This window comes from Oculina patagonica, chromosome 3, assembly GCF_052425735.1.
Source record: "Oculina patagonica isolate OP01 chromosome 3, crgOcupat, whole genome shotgun sequence".
NCBI classification, from domain to species: Eukaryota; Metazoa; Cnidaria; class Anthozoa; order Scleractinia; family Oculinidae; genus Oculina; species Oculina patagonica.
Window position 1 is genome coordinate 2,864,824 of NC_135760.1, and position 19,324 is coordinate 2,884,147.

The following is a 19,324-nucleotide window of genomic DNA, read 5'->3' on the forward strand; positions in this document are numbered from 1 at the left end:
TTGATTGGTCAGTTTATGTAAAGTAAAATAAACCAATCACAAGACGTATTTTATCAGAAAACGTTCTACACAGTGCGCATGACGCCGAGTTGGCGATAAACAAATATGGCGGCCTCGTCGTTCCAGTCGATGCGAAATTTTTGGAAAGAATTTTCCCTTCCAGAACTCCAGGTAAGAACGCTAAAGAAGTAGAATTAATTTATTTTATTTTATAGTCCTGGGAGCTTTTTTAGATGTTAAAAAATTGTTTACGAGCAAGCATAAGCTTGATACGTTTATTTTGTCACGGTTGAAAAATGACTTGTGTTATAGATTTAAAGTTTTGACGTTAAGCTAAATTGTTTCTGTCCTGTTCCTTAGAAATCGTTAGATACAACTGCAGCAGAACTTGCAGATCGCCAAGATGAATCAGATACATCAAGAAAGAAACTTGTCGAGCTTAGCCGCGATTTTAAGAAGAATACCCCAGAAGTAAGTTCATATTTAAAGTAATGAGGATTTAATTTATTTATAATAAATATTTATGTTTTTTATTTAGGATATACATGAGATGTTCTGATATCTGTAAACAAGGAAAGTTGACCTTGAATAGTCATTTAAATTTTAGTCACCAACTAAGATTGACACATGTCACACAATAAAATCTAGTTTTGAGAAGTACCTGCAAGCAGCAGTGATGAAAATATAAATTTCTTGACCAAACCAAGCTGTGATTTCACGTGTTTAAGGTAATTCCCTTGAAATAAAACTGCTCATAGAAGCTAAAATTCAGAATACCCGGCCACTTATTTACATGTCATTGAATAAGAATAGAATCTATTGTGTTATGCCTCGTTCTACAAAAGGTCCCAACACATGTACATGAAGTGGCCGGGTATTCTGAAGTTGCTCCCTCATAGATTTCCAACCAAACTTTGCCGGTTGGTTGTTTACCTTAAGGGAACTTAATTTTTGAAATAAAAGGGGGGGGGGGGGGAGTCATTTCTTTAGGGGCAGGAAGACCTTGTATTGACATACCATAATTTATAATTCCTTATTATTCCTTTGCGAGTACTGGCAAAGTGCACGTTTTCGGTGATAATGTATTATTCTGCCATAGAAATAATTTGAGCTGTATTCATTTTATAGAAAGAATTTGATTGCTACTTTCGAACTAAGAGAAAAAAATGATAGGTCACTGAACTCGTTTACGAGAAAACGATGATTTCTCTCTCCTGTGAGCCAAGCCGCCTAGAAAAAAGCTGCCATTTTGTTTATGTGCGCGTGCTAATTACGCGTAAAATTCTGGGCCGTAAGGATGCCCAATGCAATACTAGGGAATCACCTAAAATTGTTTTCTTTGTTTCTGATTTGTTCTTTTCAGGAGACCAGGAAAAAGATGGCACCTCTTTTAAAGAGTTTCCAAGCTGAGGTTATTATTGTTGGCTTAATAAATATTTATGTCCCAATGTACATGTAACTAACCAAATTGAATGTTCAATTATTTGAACTCAGTCAAACTCAGTTGGACCCGACGGAGAGATTGGGTTTAATTGGGTTCAGTAATCATGCGCAATCCGTCTCGCAAAAAAAATTAGAGCAATCAAATGCAGTTGAAGAACTTATATTGTTAGGTTTAAAGTGCTAAGTACTATGATCAAATTTTTGATTTTCATATTTTAACATTGTCGTGAACAATTAGACTTTCTTACTCACCTTGCCAAATTTCAATCCATTAGGAACATCAGAAGTCGTTGTATTATAACATTTATTACAGAGAATTTACGGCCGCCATTAATCAACCTTGTTTCAAGGCCTGGTTGCGAAAAGGGAGAAAATGACGTCAAAGGCTAAAATACCTCACGGGTTGAAATTAGAATAACAATGAGCATAGAAAATTGCACGAAAAACAAGCCCAAAGTTTTTGTTGCTTTTCGCGTGATTTTCAATACATATATTGTTATTATAATTTCAACCCGTGAGGAATTTAAGCCTTTGACGTCATTTTCTCCCTATTCGCAACCAAGCCTTGGAACAAGGTTGTTTAATGGCGGCCATAAAATATCGGAAATAAATGTTAAAACAAAACGACTTCTGATGTTCGTAATGGATTGAAAATTTGCAAGGTGAGTAAGAAAGTCTTATTGTACACGAAAATGTAAAAATATGGAAATCGAAAATTTGAACGTAGTAGCACTTTAATGGCTTGGTGACCAGTCGAACTCAGATATATGATTAAGTTGGATTGGGTTCAATTAATATTAATTGCAAAATAGCTTCATTAGATTTGCTGAACATTATTGTCTCAGAGTGAGAGATAGTGCACACATAAAAAAACAGTATTGTTTTCTGGAGTGGCTGGAGATTTCCATGGTACTGTAAAGGTTGCTACACAGCATTACAGCATTATTTTTACTAAAGAAAAGAGTCTCAATAAACTGAAGTACATCTATAAAAAATACCACTTTTAAACTTCCAGATTGATGCTCTTTCTAAGAGAAGCAAAGCATCAGAAACAGCATTTCTTTCAATTTACAAGAAACTTGTGGATGTTCCAGGTAATTGTTCAGTAGTCTGCTCATAGTGATATGACTGGCTAAAGTTACATGTAATATAACTATCAATCATGTCATTATACATGTATTCAAGAGAGTGATACACTGTACTTACACTTGATCATACTTTTTTGGCATATGCTTCATTAGCAGCATAACAGGCAAATTTGGTTGAGTCAAAATGCCCATGGCAAACAATTTTAATATACCCTTACCATATATTATATAAAAGCCAGGTACCAAAATTTGACCAAAAAAACTAGCAATATCAGGTCAGTGTCTTGCATTCCAGGAAATCAGGACAGTACTTAGACATGGTATTCAATTGGTATCAATTAGATAGATAGATAGATAGATAGATAGATAGATAGATAGATAGATAGATAGATAGATAGATAGATAGATAGATAGATAGATAGATAGATAGATAGATAGATAGATAGATAGATAGATAGATAGATAGATAGATAGATAGATAGATAGATAGATAGATAGATAGATAGATAGATAGATAGATAGATATTCTTACATGAAAGTCTAAAAACTGAAAAAAATTGCGTAAAAATTTACAAAGAGATAAATTATTAAAAATACAACTATTAAAATCTATTATAACTATATTAAAAATACAACTATTAAAATCTATTATAACTATATTAAAAATTTGCCATAGAAGGAAAAAAGCTATGTTTAAAACGATTGGTTGAGCCTTATATGCTTGAAAATGACGTTGACTTCTAAGGTTATACATATTTACATTTTCCTGTTGTAAGAACTTATGTACATGTAATTTATGGATACTATCGAGCATGATCTTATTGAAGAGTTTCTTGCACAGGATAGAACGTTGTTCCTTTAGGAAGCTTAAGTAAAACTGAGTTTAAGTAAAACTAGAATAAAAAGTACTAAAAATGTTATTTAAAATATATTACCATTACATGGAAAGAGGAAGATGAGCACAAGAAAGCAGATAGCGTTTGCACTTTTTGTTCCCTGCCTTCAGTTTATAATAGATGCATTGGGTCATACTTAGCCCTGGCACTTGGATCTCCCTAGTATTAGGATCATTTTTACTAGTAACTGAAAGGTACTTCCTACCTGTACAGTGTTCAATTGTACAAAGTACAAGTTCTAGGAAGTTCCTAGCCGCATGTAAACTGATTTGTAGTACTAGGAAGATCCTAGCACTAGAGCCATAAAACTTGTGTCAAAAAACAACTTGTCAGTGCAACTAAGTAAACAACAAAGGCTAGCAAATATTCCATTGCATGACAGTATGTCCTTGCAATGCGAAACTACAGATGACAATTCAGGAGCAGTTGTAGATTCTGTTCCTAAATTGAAATATCATGAAATAGAAGGATCATTATAATAAATTAATAATTTTGTCTACTGCATGTAACGATATACAGTTGCCAAACTACAGCTACAATTATGTATGTGATTGTCTCTACTTAAAATATGTTTACTATCACCTTTCAGATCCATTACCAATTCTTGAACAGGCTGTTGTTCAGCAGCAAAAAGTTTCTAAACTTCAGGTAATGTTGAATTGATTCCAAGTGAAATTGACAATTTGAATTTTTTTTTTGGCAAAACTTGGAAACTTACAGTTTGTACATGGTTGTATTTTCACATACATTAATTTTGTTTACAGGACTATGAAATTGAAAATAAACAACTGAGGGAAACCTTAGAAGAATACAACACAGAATTTGCTGAGGTGAAAAATCAAGGTAAAATATTTATGTTAGCTGAAATAATTTGCATGAATGATAGCTTCAAGACAAGAAAAAAGGTATTCTGCAAGTTGACATCTAGCATTTAAAAACCACTAAAAACCAGTAGTAGAAATAATTATTTTGTTTGATTTTTTTTTAATTTATTACAGAGGTGACCATCAATAGACTTAAGGAAAAACTGAGAGAATATGAAGACAAGATGGAAGACAGAGTTCAGGTATTAATTCAGACAAAATGATTTTGATTTAACATACAACTTTGAATAAGACTTTATAAATAAGACTTTTGCTTTAGAATACAAGCAATATTTGAGGAAGAAAGAACTGGCTTCACTGATTGACACATCAAATGTTGCATAATTATATCTGTCTTCAACTCAGTACTGTATCTTTGCTAGCTATAGGCGATGTTTGCCCACTTATTGTCGCGACATGTATGGTTAACAATAGGTAATTAAAATCTTAGAATCTCTTGACTGTTAAGGCCCTATTCTCCCAGAGGAGAATTAAGGACTCAGATGATGAATTAAAATCTCAAGAGAAGTTTGAGCCATTTACTTGTTGATGCGGATTTTTAAGCGTCTCGTGAGACAAGACTCTCCTCTCGCGAGAGGGTGGTAACTTACTTTCAAGTGATACTGTAAGTTTTAAACATTGAGACATTTTACACTGTACCTTACAAAATTCTCAAATGATCTACGCCTTCATCTTCCCATCTCCAATAAAATGTTAATTTTTATCTATCCATCCTAGCCAGTGAAAGTATTTAAACGTGGTAAGCATTTTTAAATTATAAAGTGTCCCAGGGCCATTTGTCCAAAATTGTTGTTAGCATGACAGTTGCTATGGTGCAAAGTCCTTAAAATAGTTATGTTTATCCTGTAGGCAAGAGTAAAGGAAAAGGAAAAGGACATGCAGAAGATGTTTTCTGATAAGGAGAGGACATTGCAGGAGACTCAGGTTTCTGTTGCTAAAAAGCTTGGTGAAGCAGAACACAAAGCTGCAACCCTGCAGGCTGGTGAGTATTTCTTTTGTTACAAATCTTGGCATCAATAGTTTTAATATTTATAACTTATAGTTATTCCCTTATGGACACCTGACTGTGTAAATTTACAGACACCTCCCTATTACATTCAGTGAAAGACCTAGTCAGAATACAATGGAACCCTAGCACTGCAGGGTGTTCATTAGGCATCGGAGATCAGAGATTTCTCCTTCTACTACGTAGAATTCTCCGGCTAAATTTCAAAGGCCTGAAACTATTTTTTATAAAGATGCGGAATCTTTAAAAATTCTCCGGTTACTTTACACTATTCTCCTGCTATAACAATTCTTAATGAAAACCCTGGCACTGATTAGACATCTCCTCTCCTAACTTTTCCTCTGATTCACAGATCTAAAAAAATTTTACCAGTACTACCTGTATGAGGATTGGAGACCCTATTAATCTCGTGAGGAGACATGACAAACGAAAAAGATGATGCCTGCATTATATATATATATATATCATTTGTGAACAAAACAAGGCTAAACTATCTCAACTCAGTAACTGGCTAGCATCATAGTGGTAGCCCTGTGCACGCATTGCAGACCTATGGTGCTAGCAATAATTATATTGTCAGCTAGCTAGCATCATCTGTAGGCACACAGTGAGTAAAGACAGCAGTGTTGTTTAAGCTCTTTGCATGCATTGCGGACCTATCATAAGCACCAATAAATAGCTCTGTTAGCAAAATATTTTCTGTTCCTTTATTAGCCCTGGACAGCACACAATCTGAACTGTTTGATGTGAAAGCCAAGTTTGATGAAGTAGCAGCTGCAAGGTATGTGTACTGTCCTCAATATTCTTACAGATCCTGTAGACTTGATATTAATTATTATTATCATCTGAGTGTATTTTTCTGAACTAAATCCATTTTCTTCTGTGTTTAACAAGGTCTTCAGAGATTGAAATACTAGAAGCAGATGTAGAAAGAGCAAATCAGGTGAAAACTATTTAATTTGCAATCCTGTACACAGCTCAGCTAAAGTTAACATGTATTAATTATATAAATAGGCCTCAACGGTTTTTACTTTGCAACTGATGAAGGGGTTATTCCCGGAAACGTCTCGCTAAACGAGAAAACATTTTATAATTAGCACTTTAAAAATAAAAAATAAAATAAAAATATGAATGATCTATTTTACACTATCATGACTGCTTATTATTATTTGGTTTATTTGTGTCTCATTGATAAACATGTATTAATCAATTTTTTGGTTGATTGTGAAGGAAAGAAACTCCCTCAAAAAATGTTCTGACTAATGTTTATTTTCTACAGAGAGCATTGAGTGCTGAGAGACAAGTTGAATCTCTGCGGGAAGAGCTTGTTGCGGCACAGAATGTGTTACAGGTTTGCTCTACTTTTCGAAGGCTTTGTAATGAAGTTCTGTCAGCTTTCCAATCTCCAGATCACCAAAATTTGGCTCATTTTATTTCAGAATGCAAGTGATTCAAAAAGACCAAGTATGGTAAGATTGCAAATACTTTGTATACACGGTTAATGTCATTCTAAGTTGTATTAATATTTTGCTATGTTAATCATAATGTGTAAATCTTTTGACTGACTTCCTCCTTCCTGGCTTCAAACAAACAGTTAATCTATGAGTGTTAAATTGCGTCATCAAAAAGGAAGAAGCGGAAAAGAAAGACGTTGTAATTGCACTCTTCACAAAGTTAATAGTATTTACTCACTAGATAAACAATATTGTGTGCATGAACTGATTTCATGACAAAAATAAATGCTAAAAACAATGAAAGATGTTTCAACCATTCAACGTTCATTTTTACGAAGGGCACATTCATTTGCACGGCCAGAACTGAAAGTGATGATTCTTCAGTATTCATGTAGTAATGGCAACCAGAATGTCTGGACTACTTACAAGTTGATGTCTTCTCAAATTGTTATTCATGTTTGGTATTGATGAATCATTAATTGCTATCCTTGCAGTTGCCTTTTTTTTACTTAAGACTCACTTTTTCGAACATGCTTTCTTCAATTTGTTTTGTTATCCCTGCAGACTGAAACTATCGATGCAATCTCACGTTCAAGCCTGGAACATGAGTTAGCAGCCAAGGAAAGACAGGTTAGTTTTAATTATTAGCTGAGGGAATGACAGTTGTACCTTTTCAGGGTTAAAATTTGGTACCACTTGGGTGTAAAAGCAAATAAGGGAAGGGGGATGGGTGGTAATCATAATGACATTGAAATTTTCTGTGATCATGTTTTTTTTCTCTTTTCAGATATCTCAGTTAGTAAGTGATGTACAACATCTGCAAGTAACACAGAGCAGATTGAAAGAATCAGGAGCAAATGAGGTAAGAGACATATATTACAGTTGGCCAACATATTGTGTGTATTACATGTACTGCGTTCAAAGTGGGAGGCATGGTGGCGTTATAGTTAGTGCACTGCACGCCGGATCAAGTGATCCAGGTTCAAGCCCTGGCTAGGGTTACTGTGTTGCGTTTTTTTTTTTTAGGTAAAACACTATACTCTCGTGCCTCTCTCCACCCAGGTGAATAAATTGATACCAGGAATCTAATGCTTAGGGCAGGGCTAGTGGATTTTATCCTTCACTTGCCCGACGGGAAAGTGAAAGTTTTTGGGAAAAATTTTTGAGGAAATTTATTACACTTATGGGAATTTTTTGGGGCTAGTAAAAATGTTTTTTGGGCTAGTACATCCTGGCTCCAGCTTGCCCAAAGGACAAGCTGGAAATCAAACTTCTTTGCACCCTGTCAGGGTAACCCTGTGATGAACTAGCATCCCTTCTAGGGGGGGGGGGGGATAAATAACCTTGATAAGCTATGGTGGTATGGGCCATGATGCAGACTTTACCTTTAGTCGATGTTGCTAGGCTGAGTTGGCTAAAATGAGATGATATTCCACAAAATACAGGATATAATTGTCTCACTATCACTATTTTTGCTGTTGTCGTCATTGTTCATTATAACAAGCATTACATAGTACCTTGTGTCTGTCTTTCCAATGGCTCATCATATCAATCAGGGTTGCCACAGGTCAAGATTGGACATGGAAAAATAAAATTCTTGAAGGCCAGGGAAAAGTCAGGGAATTTTATTTTGAGTCGGAGAAAATTGACATTTTAGCTCCTCTGATTAAATACCCCATTGAAAGCTTTGACGAGACATTTTAGGTCAATGTGATCTCAGTGATGTTTTGTTGTTGTTGTTGTTTGAAAGTGGAGGCTGGAGGCCGCTACTATATCTGATATTTTGTATTTATTTGGTCAAAGAAATTATATCTTTTATTGGGAAAAGTCAGGGAATTTTTGAAACTGATGTCTGTGGCAACCATGTCAATTTCTCTTCAGATTGGTAGACTAGAAGATCAACTTGCTAGCAAAACCACAGCACTTCAACAACTGGTATTGGCAATTGATTTTATTTTGACTGACTTCTTATAATTGTGTACATGTACATCAACTTAACAGCTAACTTTGCACAATCACTAAATGTACTTAGAAGTGTATTTGAACTCCAGAACCCCACATTTATTTCGCGTGCACTCCTACACTGAGAAATGCAGCAAACCTGGTGTGTATATGTACATGTGCAAGGCAGAGCAGGAAATGACTTTTTACTTCGTGTAAGACCTATTGTGGCCTCCAATGCAGAAGTCGTTTGACATGTCACGCAATAGTTTCTCCTCAATAAACATCCATATGAAAGGAATGATTGTGTGACAACTAATAAAAGGTGCTGTCACCATAGAAAAACCAAAGCTAAAGGGACTGTACAGTGCAAGTTGAATTGCAGTTACTTATGAGAACAATTTAGGTGCTTCTTCAGACTTTAGTGTGATTGGTGTAACGTAATTCTGGTTAATGCCTAACGTGGACCATTATAATGACGTCCCTTTTGATTTTACTTATCTTACATGTTCAGTAGAAATATTTACATTTGCTATTTTTTACTTCACCTTCTCAGGAGGCAAAGCTTGACACACAGGGTGACTATGAAGAAATCAAGAGAGAGCTGAGGTTAGAAACATAATGGTAAAAAAAAGAGATGAAGAAAAGATGCGTTGTTTGTTTTTTGTCTGCTTAAAGATGTGCTCTCTGCCAAAATTTTATTTAACACAATGTACGGTTGAGTCGAAATAAGACCAGATAATATTTATATCCGGTACAATCTTTTTAGGGTGTGTTTTCAATTAACCATTAAGTAGCAGACTAATCCAGGTAGCTAAGCAAAGCTCTTAGTCTAATGTCTCTTTGTTATAATTTCGCCCCTTAAAGACAGTTAAACTTATAGCTTTCTGTGTTTTTTATTCAGCATTCTAAAATCAGTTGAGTTCTCCACAAGTGAGGAAAGCAGAGAAGGACAAAAAATGGTGCGTTGAAATTTCTTTTTCATTTGCATTAAATTGAATTTTGGAGGTCATTAAATAGTAAGTAAGTAAGTAACGTCTTTATTTATAGAGGGTAGCACTTAATAGCTATAAAGCTAACAAACTCGTGGCCCTGCTATTTACAAGTATTAAAAAATCTAAGATACACAGTAAAAAACCTACGATATACAATAATATATAAGAAACGAATTATCAATTAAAAAACTACTTATTAAAAACTAATTAAAAAACAGTCTGTATTCGGAATAAGATCTTAAATTAAAAAATGGTCAATAAAATGTTGTTTTCTTAAAATTGAACTACAAAAACTATTTCGAAATGCACAATGACAGATCGATACATTGCTATATCTTTGCCAAATTTTTATGCTGATTTCTTATCAGGGATATGACTGAGTTATTAAGTCAGGTAGCCTAGCTCTCTTTTCAATGAAAAATGCCTAAAGCCAGAAATATTTTTGTCAGTACAATAACTTTCTATTTGTTTGTTTTAGGACTCGGCACCCAAATCTCTAGAGATGCTTCTTCTTGACAAGAATAAAAGTACGTGACTAAGGATTTGCCAACAAAAAGCTACTTGCTCTTTAATTGTATTTATACCGGTATCTGTATTACAGTCCAACACACTATTTACTTGATGTTAATTGATTGCATCACTGATATTCCCTTTGCAGGGCTTCAGTCCGAAAACACAAGTCTTAAAGTGGAAAATGTTGACATGACAGGTTTGTAGAACAAGTAGATCCACGCAGTTAAGCCTGGGCCAAACGAGGATGAGAGTTGACGAGAGTTCAAACTCTCACTCTCGTTTGGCATGGAACTCTCATGCACTCTCATCGACTCTCATGCGTTCTCATCGACTTTGGACGTGCTTTAATTTTACATGAGAGTCGATGAGAATTTGACCGACTCTCGTCCTCGTTTGGCCCGAGTTGATGATAGTCGATGAGAGTTGACGAAAACTCTCATGAGAGTCAACTCTCATCTCCCTTTGGCCCAGGCTTTACACAACGCTCAACGTGGCACGTTAAGACCAAGGGTTCAGTTAGTGATCTTGTCTCTTTGTTTCTTTTGTTACTTTTGTTCCTCATGTCGTTATTCTGAGCTTTATACCCAATGTGACACAGGGTAACCAAGGATTCTGTTAGTAATCTTGGCTCATAAGTAGTTTCCCTTGTTCTTATTATTCCTCAGGTCGTTATTTTGAGCTTTATACCCAATGTGACACAGGGTAACCAAGGATTCTGTTAGTAATCTTGGCTCATATTTTCTCTTGTTCTTCTTATTCCTCAGGTCGTTATTCTGAGCTTCATGCACAGTACAATGAGGCGGTAAGCACAGTGAAAGAACAGAAGGAACTTATAACTCAACTGGAAACAGATCTTCTTAGTGTGAACGCGCTGCCTTCTGCATTCCGTGGTCAGGGAGAGGTGAGAAGAGTTTAAAGACGCTTGTGTACTCTGTTCCTATTTTCTCCTTACTATAGCCATACATTGTCAAGCAGACAGTTACTGAGAATAAAGAAAACCATCAACTAAGGGATGCCAATCAGTCAGAAGAATTAACGTTTAATTCATTCAGGCCGGATCAAGTCAGTAAATCTTTTTGTAGACGGCAAAACAGTCTTTTTTCGACGTTTTTGCTTGTTTACAAGCTAAAAACGTAGAATAGGGGTTAGTGGACAAAATTTGGAACCACATATTTGTAAACTCTCAAGGGACTTTTTTAATTTATCAAGGGACTGTTTTAATTTCTCAAGGGATTACTTTCCGCTGTGGGTGATCACTTGCGATCTCGTGAAAAAAACGTGACTTGTCACATTTACAAACGTTATATAACAATTTTAAAAGTGACATGTCAGCTTTCTTACCTCAACGCACGTGTGTCTGAAAGGCGATCTATAAAAAGCGTCGCACAAACAATGGATTGCGTAACTAAAACACGAATAAATAATCACTAGCACTTACATCGTTTAAAAATTACAAACGTCAAAAATAAACCATACCAAAAAACTCGCTCTTTTCAAAGATATTACTGAAGTTAAAACAAATGCAAGAGATGGCGGCTTCTTTTAGCTTAGGAGCGGTTAAAAATAAGGCCAAATTTGGTCGCTACTGTACATGTAAGCGCAACTCTATTTCGTCATCAGCCTAGGTCGTTAGGGACGTGACCTCGCGTTGACAGGGAATGACAGCAATGTTGCATGAATCGGCTTTACAACATGCGATCGTATCTACGCAGTTCGAGTGGAATTTCAGTCAAAGACAGCAAAATTCTTTCGTATTTCATCTTCAAATATAATTCGAAAGCATTCACTGTATATATGGCTTTTGTTTAATCCTGGGTCTTGATATCCGACCCTCGCAGAGCCTAGACAAAACGCAGCTTGAGTGTAACGATTTGTTTACGCCCCAATTATATGCGCAATGTTTTCTCCGACAGTAGTCGGAAATATCCGTATTTTTTTTCGTGCTTTTTCGTGGAGCAATCGTAACGATACGGCCTTCAACACATTGAACAGCGGTCTACCCGGCTATAACAATTCAAATATGGCGTCGCAAAAACAAAGCGTCGAACGCATATTTTGCTGTTTCATTTGCTAATTTCGCTGCCGTAATCGACTGCCTCGAAAGGTCCTTGCAATTTTAAAGTATAGAATTGTCAGATCTCGGTGAAATTTGCACTGTTTATTTGTGTAATGTTAAGGAATATGTGTATAAATACCCGGCGCGGACGAGCCATTTTTGACAAAATTATATTGCTGCATTTCCTCCGCGAAGATAGGAAATTGTTAAACTAAACTACAAAGAAACTGTAATGATAAGTTCGAAGAACAATGCACAGGCTAAACCTTCGACTCATACTTCATGCAAAAACGTCGATATCTCGAAGAGACTTTGATTTTCTCTAAAATCGTTAATCAATCGTTTATCTGGTTTATCGAAGGTGCAAACTGCCGATCGTCTTGCGAGCCTTACATTGGCTCCAGACCTCTTGTTTGAAGATGGAGCGCGTTCGCCAAAATATAAAATACTGCATGGATGTTTTGCAGGTTAATCTTCGTGAAAATTCCCGGAGATTTCGGATTTCTTATGAACCAATGCAAAAAATTCCATGAACACTCTCTAGCCTGTGTTTAGCCGTCCCGCTTCCTTAAAAAAATCGATTTTTTTTAGGGGAGCGGGGCGGCTGTACACAGGCTAACACTTTCTCGCGAGCGTATCGTAAGTTGTGACGTCATTTGCGTCATGTTGCCTAGCAACCACTCTTGCCATTCTTGTCATGCAAATACTGCGGGCTCACAATTTCTGAATGGAAAAGTTCCTTTCCCCCCTCCCCACCCCAACCCAAGTTTGGAATTAGCAATAAGAGTCATAAGAGACTTACTTTTTTATTGTCGTTGTGTTTATCGCAGGGGGAGGCTGGACCTCCGTCAGAAAAAGAACTTGTAACCAATGCGGTACAGCAAGCTGTTGCACCGACAGGTTCGATTTAGTTTCCCTTTGTTGATCTTTTTACGTTGAGTACAATTTACAGTTACATCAGCAGTGATATTAAGAAGGAGGAAAAAAATCTTTTTTTAGTAAACCATGCTCTTTAACATTAAAACTGTTTGGTTAAATGCAGTAAACGCCTTTCATTCCAAGGTTTTAACGCCTTCAACACCACCTTGAAAGATTCACACGGCTACAGTACGATAAACAGCTATCTATCTATCAACTACAAATAATGTTTTAAAGAAACTTATGCCGTATGATATTTTTAAACTTTTTATTAAGATCTTCTTAGTAGCAAAGTACTATGACCCTGTGCCTGTAATTTTATATTTTATACCTTTTTAACTTCAAATTTTAACCTTGTTGGTAGTTTTTATTTGAGGACCTCCCTGAAAACCACTCTATGTGACGGGAGCTTCCTCGTTAAAAATTATTTGTTATTATGTATTATTGTTATTAGGTCATAATGATTTGTTTCCAGAGCAATGGGACAATGTTGATATAATCTGTTTGTTTTGTCTACTTTCTTTACAGTTGGTTTATCAGGAGAGAATGTAGCAATGGAATCTCTTCTTCCCATCGTGGCAAGCCAGAGAGAAAGGTTTAAAATTAGAAATATGGAATTAGAAGCGGTGAGTGGCATTTTTGTTACAGTTTGTTCCACGAAATGTTTAAACCAAATACATAAAGCTCAACAAGTGCAAAACCGAAGACATTTATGTACAATTGTCTTTTGAAAGTCACTGACAAACAGCTCTTTCTGTTTGGTCTTACAGCAACTGCGACATAACCAGCAACAAATCAGTGTGTTACAAAACGAAGTGGACACCTTGAGGTCGGATAATGTGAAGTTGTACGAGAAAATCAAGTTCCTACAGAGCTATCCAACAAAGGTAGCTTTGAAAATAGTGTTAAATCGAATGTAATCTGATCTAAAAATTATGGTTTGGAAAAAGACAAACAATAAGGGACACTAGAGTCGAACTAGAGGTGTTGGGTAGCTAGGGTTTAAAGGGAGATTGTCAGCTGTATCTACTCAAACGTACCACAGAGTATAGAAATGCTTCCTCGATATTTAAGAGCTAATCAGATTCAAGAATTTTGTTATAGTTATGATTAATGGAATAACAAACTCGAATACGTCATCCGCGCGCATTTAAGCTTCACCAAGTTGTAATCATTTTCTTTTTTTGCCTGGCAGTTGTTAGTCATTTTCATTTCCAGAGGAGTTCGTGCTTTGATTGCTTCGATACAAATTACGAAGTAATGTGATTTTTATTTTTCCGAGCTTCTAAGCGTTTTTTTCAATTATTATTTGTACATTAGGGTGCAGGGGGTCGAGACGATGAAGGCGCTGTCAGCAGATACTCATCGCAGTATGAACAAAGACTGGATCCCTTTTCAGCTTTTAATCAACGGGTAAGTAACATTGGCCGTTTTCACACCAGAAACGGACAAATCGTCTGAGACAGACAAGTCGTTTTAGTGTGAAAACGAGACGAAAACAATTTTGGACGTACAAGTCGTCTGAATTTGTCTGACGATTTGGCCTTCTGGGAAGACGATTTTTTTTTCGACTTGGTCGTCTCAACGGATAAGTCGTCAAAAAGCCGTCTCAAATTTACACTAGACGAACAAATGGTTTGACGACTTGTCCGTCTAGACGATTTGTTCGTCTTCTAGTGTGAAAACGGCCATTGCTCATAACGGTGGTAGAAACATGTTCTTGCCTCTTTTATTGTTTCATCTGCGTTTTATTCTTTATTTGTTTGTTTGAGCATATATTAATTGATAATTGAATTTTTTCTGTTAAATTGTGTTTAGGAGAAACAACAAAGATATCTAGGGCTTAGTCCACATGAAAAAGTTACGCTTAACCTGGTAAGTGGAAAAACAATTTAGAGCTAAATACCGTAATGATTCGATTTAGCGCCCGGGGCGCTTATTTACTTTTGGCACCTCAAGAGAGGGCGCTTATTCGAGACAGGGCGCTTATTCGGAACAGGGCGCTTATTTAATTTTTTGAGAAACAACCAAATGTTCAAAACAAAACTTTGATAAATATTGAAATAACTAACAATAACAGAAACTGTAACAGTAACAAAGTGTTGAAAATTCAGTTACTTTTAAAAGAATTGTTCATTTTAGCGTTAAATATATACTAGTTATGCAACGCTTTCGAGTGGTATACCATGAAATATCCGACGAGTCACTTGTATTTTCTCGGTATACACACGAGCCTTTAGGCGAGTGTGTATGCCAAGAATATACAAGTGACAAGTGGGATATTCCATAGTATACCACGAGAAAGTGTTGTGTAACTATTTTATACCATGTCATAGAAAATACGCTTACTAAATTTCGTCGAGAATACAGTCGCAGCGCACTATGGGAAGGTTGGGTTGAATACCGTCGAGTATACAACGGCTTTCCTGTATTCTGATTGGCTGTATTTTCTATGGCATGGTATAAATGCATGAACGGTACGGTGAATGTTTATGAGTTTATCTATTTGACGTCGATGACTTCAGTAGCGGCAGTTACCCACAATAGAGGCGCTCATAAGAATAGGGGCGCTTATAAGAATGGGGACGCTTATTAGAATGGGGGCGCTTATAAGAATGGGGGCGCTTATAAGAATGGGGGCGCTTATTGGAATAGGGGCGCTTATTTACAAACACACATTCGAAGGGGGGCGCTTATTCGGAAGGAGAGCGCTAAATCGAATTATTACGGTACCTTGAAAATAAGACTGAAACTACCTTATAAAAGAAAATTTTCACGTCATAAGGAAAGTGATTGATTGATTGATTGATTGATTGATTGATTGATTGATTGATTGATTGATTGACAATACGTGTCAAGTAAAATTGGTAAATCAAATTCGAGGATTTTGAAATTCAGGATCCGCTGATATTCTCGATAAAAATAAAATAAAGGCGCCGTCCACACTGACCCGGGTAAATTTGAAAACGCATATTTTTTTTCTCCGGTTAGGCCAACCGTCCACACTGAACCGACGTTTTTGGTCACCAAAAACGGAGTTTTTCAAAAACGCTCTCCAAAGTGGGTATCGTTTTCAAATTAAAAGAACGGAAAACATTTTACGCGGCATTTTCAAATTCTCCGTTTTCAAATTTACCCGGGTCAGTGTGGACGGGGCCTAAGTTAAAAAAGATGGTGAATTAACGCTTTGTGGTTAAATGAGAAAGATGTAATGTTCATCATGTTACGAGCGTTGGACAAAGAAAAATCTGAGTTCCCGACAGGATTCGAACCCATCATGGCATGATCTCCCAAACACCGGGCAGGCACTCTATCCACTGAGCTTCAGAGACACTCATCTAGCAGTATGCAGAAAGCGTATCACAATTATGTAGTAAATGGCCTTGTTCATCATGCCACGCTCGTAAACACTACATCTTTCTCAAGATTTATAACTTTTCAAAAGCAACACATGTGAATGTTTCTCTTTATTGTCAGGGCCGTTTTATAATGTCAAACAAAGTTGCCAGAACGATCGCATTTTTCTACACGCTACTTGTTCATTTGCTGATATTTTTGGTAAGTACTGGGGCATGGAAGCCCTTAAGGGTTTCCCCTAACATGCTGAAACTTGAGAACTGTTCCCGATTCTGTACCTGCATGGACAATAACATGAAAATCGACCTCCAAAGGAGTGAACTTTAGAGTAAGCGGTCATTAAATTGTATCTCAACAGTAAATTATAGGAAAGATGTTAATAAATAAATTCCTTGGTTTCCCTGCGGGAGCTTAGCTATAAAACTAGGTTCATATATGATAAGTTATATAAATAAACCGGTTTACAATGGGCAAAATATTTATCGATCGGTGTTAAAACTTAGGTTTGAAGATGTTCCATTTTGAAGGAGCTTCTTCTTTAGCGATAGTTTCTTGATTCGTTTGTGAACTGTTCATGCTTCCCAGTCTTGTTTTAAGGCATGTGGTTTGACCGATATTAAGCAACAAACGAAAGCGGTCTGAAGTCAGAAACTAAACCAAGTGTGATGTAATGTATATGAAATGATTCATAGAGGGAATCGAGTATTATAAGGCGTAGAGGAGGAATGTATGTAAACCAAGTGTGTATATTTCCGTCTCCAAAAACAGGTTCTTTACAAGCTTGCCTACACTGAATCTTGCAAGCGAGATATGGCGTCTGAATGTGCGAAAAGGTGAGGCAACCTTTGTTTTGTTAGATTTAGAAATCAGAACGCTATGACACTATGGTGCATGACCGGTAATTGGAATTAAATTACAAATCAAAACCAGACACAAAGGGGCGCACGTATGGGGCTAACTGTTTTAATATCCAAGGGACACTAAAATCCTTCAAACAAGAAGTTTCGGTACAAAAAGGGGCTGGCCTGGCCATTCTCTCGTCAGTTGTCAGTCAACCATGAAAACGAAGACAGCTGACAAAAAGTGTTTCATTTGATTTTTTTGCTAAGAATGTTCTGTTAAACTCAAGCCGTTAGACACGGGTGGAGCATAGGCTATTGACGACCTCTGTTCTCCATTGGGCCAGCCTTTCCAGCGTTGTCCAAGTGTGGCAAACATTAACAAGTTATTTCATATTTCTGTCATTGTTATATTTTGGTTTAATGAGATTTTGAAGCATGTTCAGCTTGCAGCACGCTTTACTCCACAGCGTGCCGTGACTTCAAAAGTACAAACTTCCATTTAGCGCTCGAAAGTTGTGAAATGTGAGAGGTGTGATCTCTTTTATAGCAACACTTCTTGTTAAACACTCTTGTTACTTACTTTGTCGCCTTTTCTCTGTATTACAGGTTCGCTGAACACATGCATGAAGTTCATGGCCAGTGAACGATGGATGCGATATCAACTTGTCACGTAGAATGTTGAAAGGAGAGGGTATCTTCCCAGAACGCCTGACGCGAAAAGATTTTTATGAACACAAAGCTTAATTGAGTATATTCATTCGTGTACGCAGTTTGGGAGGTAGAAATGGGTCAACAGTTTTGTTGGCTTGTTGCTCAGTGAGAAGGGTTATTCTCCAGAAATGACAAATGGTAGTCTCTCGGCGACTGCGCTGGCCAAGGAAGTAGAAACTTATCGACTCTACTTTTCCTAACTAATGAATTCGAAAGAGGCTTTTTTTAATCTTGAAACAACTTCCATTGCCTCGTAGCCGCTTTCCGGCAAAAGCGGCTAACCATTCCTAGACGAGGTCCTGTAGACCCTCCTCCCCCTCCTCCTCCTTCTGGTCTTAAATTCCCAGGGAAACCGATTGGTATGGTCAGCGAAACGTGATAATTTTAGCCTGCGGGTTTCGGGAAAACTGTTGCCATGCAACAAGGCGTAACCCGACAACAGCGAAGTAGCGTACGTAATTTTCTGAGTGTTCGCGCTGTTTTCTGATTGAACAGAAAGTACAAGAAACTCGTCGGGAATATCGACGAAGAGTCGACAACAATTGTAACTGTACAATAGTTCGAGTGCAAGCACATTATTGATAAATAAGGACAAATTACAAAAATAACGATGCTGTCGTCTCTTGGGTAATATTTTTAGTAAATTTGGTTTAAGGTCAGTAGCAGGGATCTACTGTATTGGAAGGGAAAACATAGTTAAATTTAAATTATATTTAGGATCTTTTACTTTGAAGGTCCTCAAGAAACACGCCTTTGTATAAATTGCTGTAGTTTTGTCCTAGATTTGGTTAGAGAAAGGTAATCAGTCGTATGAAAAATATATTTTAAAAAATAACAAATTAAACCTGGAAATGGTTAGATGTGGAGTATATAAATTTTAAAGCGTAAAATGTCTCGAGGACTGGGTAAACTGCCCGTAATAACGAGGTCACTGTATTATTATTAATCATGGGTTTAACCGGCGACAACATACATGACACAATCCCTGTTTAAGCTTTTGAAGTAGCAATACAAACATGGTGAAACGCACTGTTTTATTTCGAATTTGCACATTGAATGACGAACTTTGGATTGATGGGGTATAAATATTGTAAAGAGAATACGTGGTACGTTGTAAATAAAATTCTTAAAACAGGAGTAACGGATTGCACTTTCAGGTTTGCGTCATGTTAAAAATGTAAGCCAAACAGCGTTTGACCTGTTTCTAAGGGCACCTTTGT

General features: G+C 36.7%; 1 protein-coding gene across 1 annotated transcript; it reads left to right on the forward strand.

Moving 5' to 3' along the window:
- Window positions 1-83: 83 nt before the first annotated feature.
- On the forward strand, window positions 84-19,236 carry LOC144646173 (protein CASP-like). Its single transcript, XM_078505715.1, has 28 exons — window positions 84-171; window positions 361-471; window positions 1,364-1,411; window positions 2,459-2,537; window positions 4,017-4,075; window positions 4,192-4,270; window positions 4,426-4,493; window positions 5,161-5,293; window positions 6,032-6,098; window positions 6,212-6,260; window positions 6,597-6,668; window positions 6,757-6,786; window positions 7,336-7,401; window positions 7,559-7,633; window positions 8,653-8,706; window positions 9,269-9,321; window positions 9,617-9,674; window positions 10,186-10,234; window positions 10,366-10,416; window positions 10,985-11,121; window positions 13,107-13,176; window positions 13,723-13,820; window positions 13,965-14,081; window positions 14,515-14,607; window positions 15,013-15,069; window positions 16,672-16,752; window positions 17,320-17,384; window positions 18,000-19,236. The coding sequence occupies exons 1-28, from the start codon at window positions 106-108 to the stop codon at window positions 18,034-18,036; spliced, it is 2,022 nt and encodes a 673-aa protein (XP_078361841.1). The 5' UTR covers window positions 84-105; the 3' UTR covers window positions 18,037-19,236.
- Window positions 19,237-19,324: the final 88 nt, after the last annotated feature.

Coding starts and splice junctions, on each gene's coding strand:
- LOC144646173 (XM_078505715.1), top strand. CDS start 106: ATGGCGGCCTCGTCGTTCCAGTCGATGCGAAATTTTTGGAAAGAATTT. Junction 9,322..9,616: donor GAAATCAAGAGAGAGCTGAG/GTTAGAAACATA, acceptor TTTTTTATTCAG/CATTCTAAAATCAGTTGAGT. Junction 17,385..17,999: donor GCGTCTGAATGTGCGAAAAG/GTGAGGCAACCT, acceptor TCTGTATTACAG/GTTCGCTGAACACATGCATG.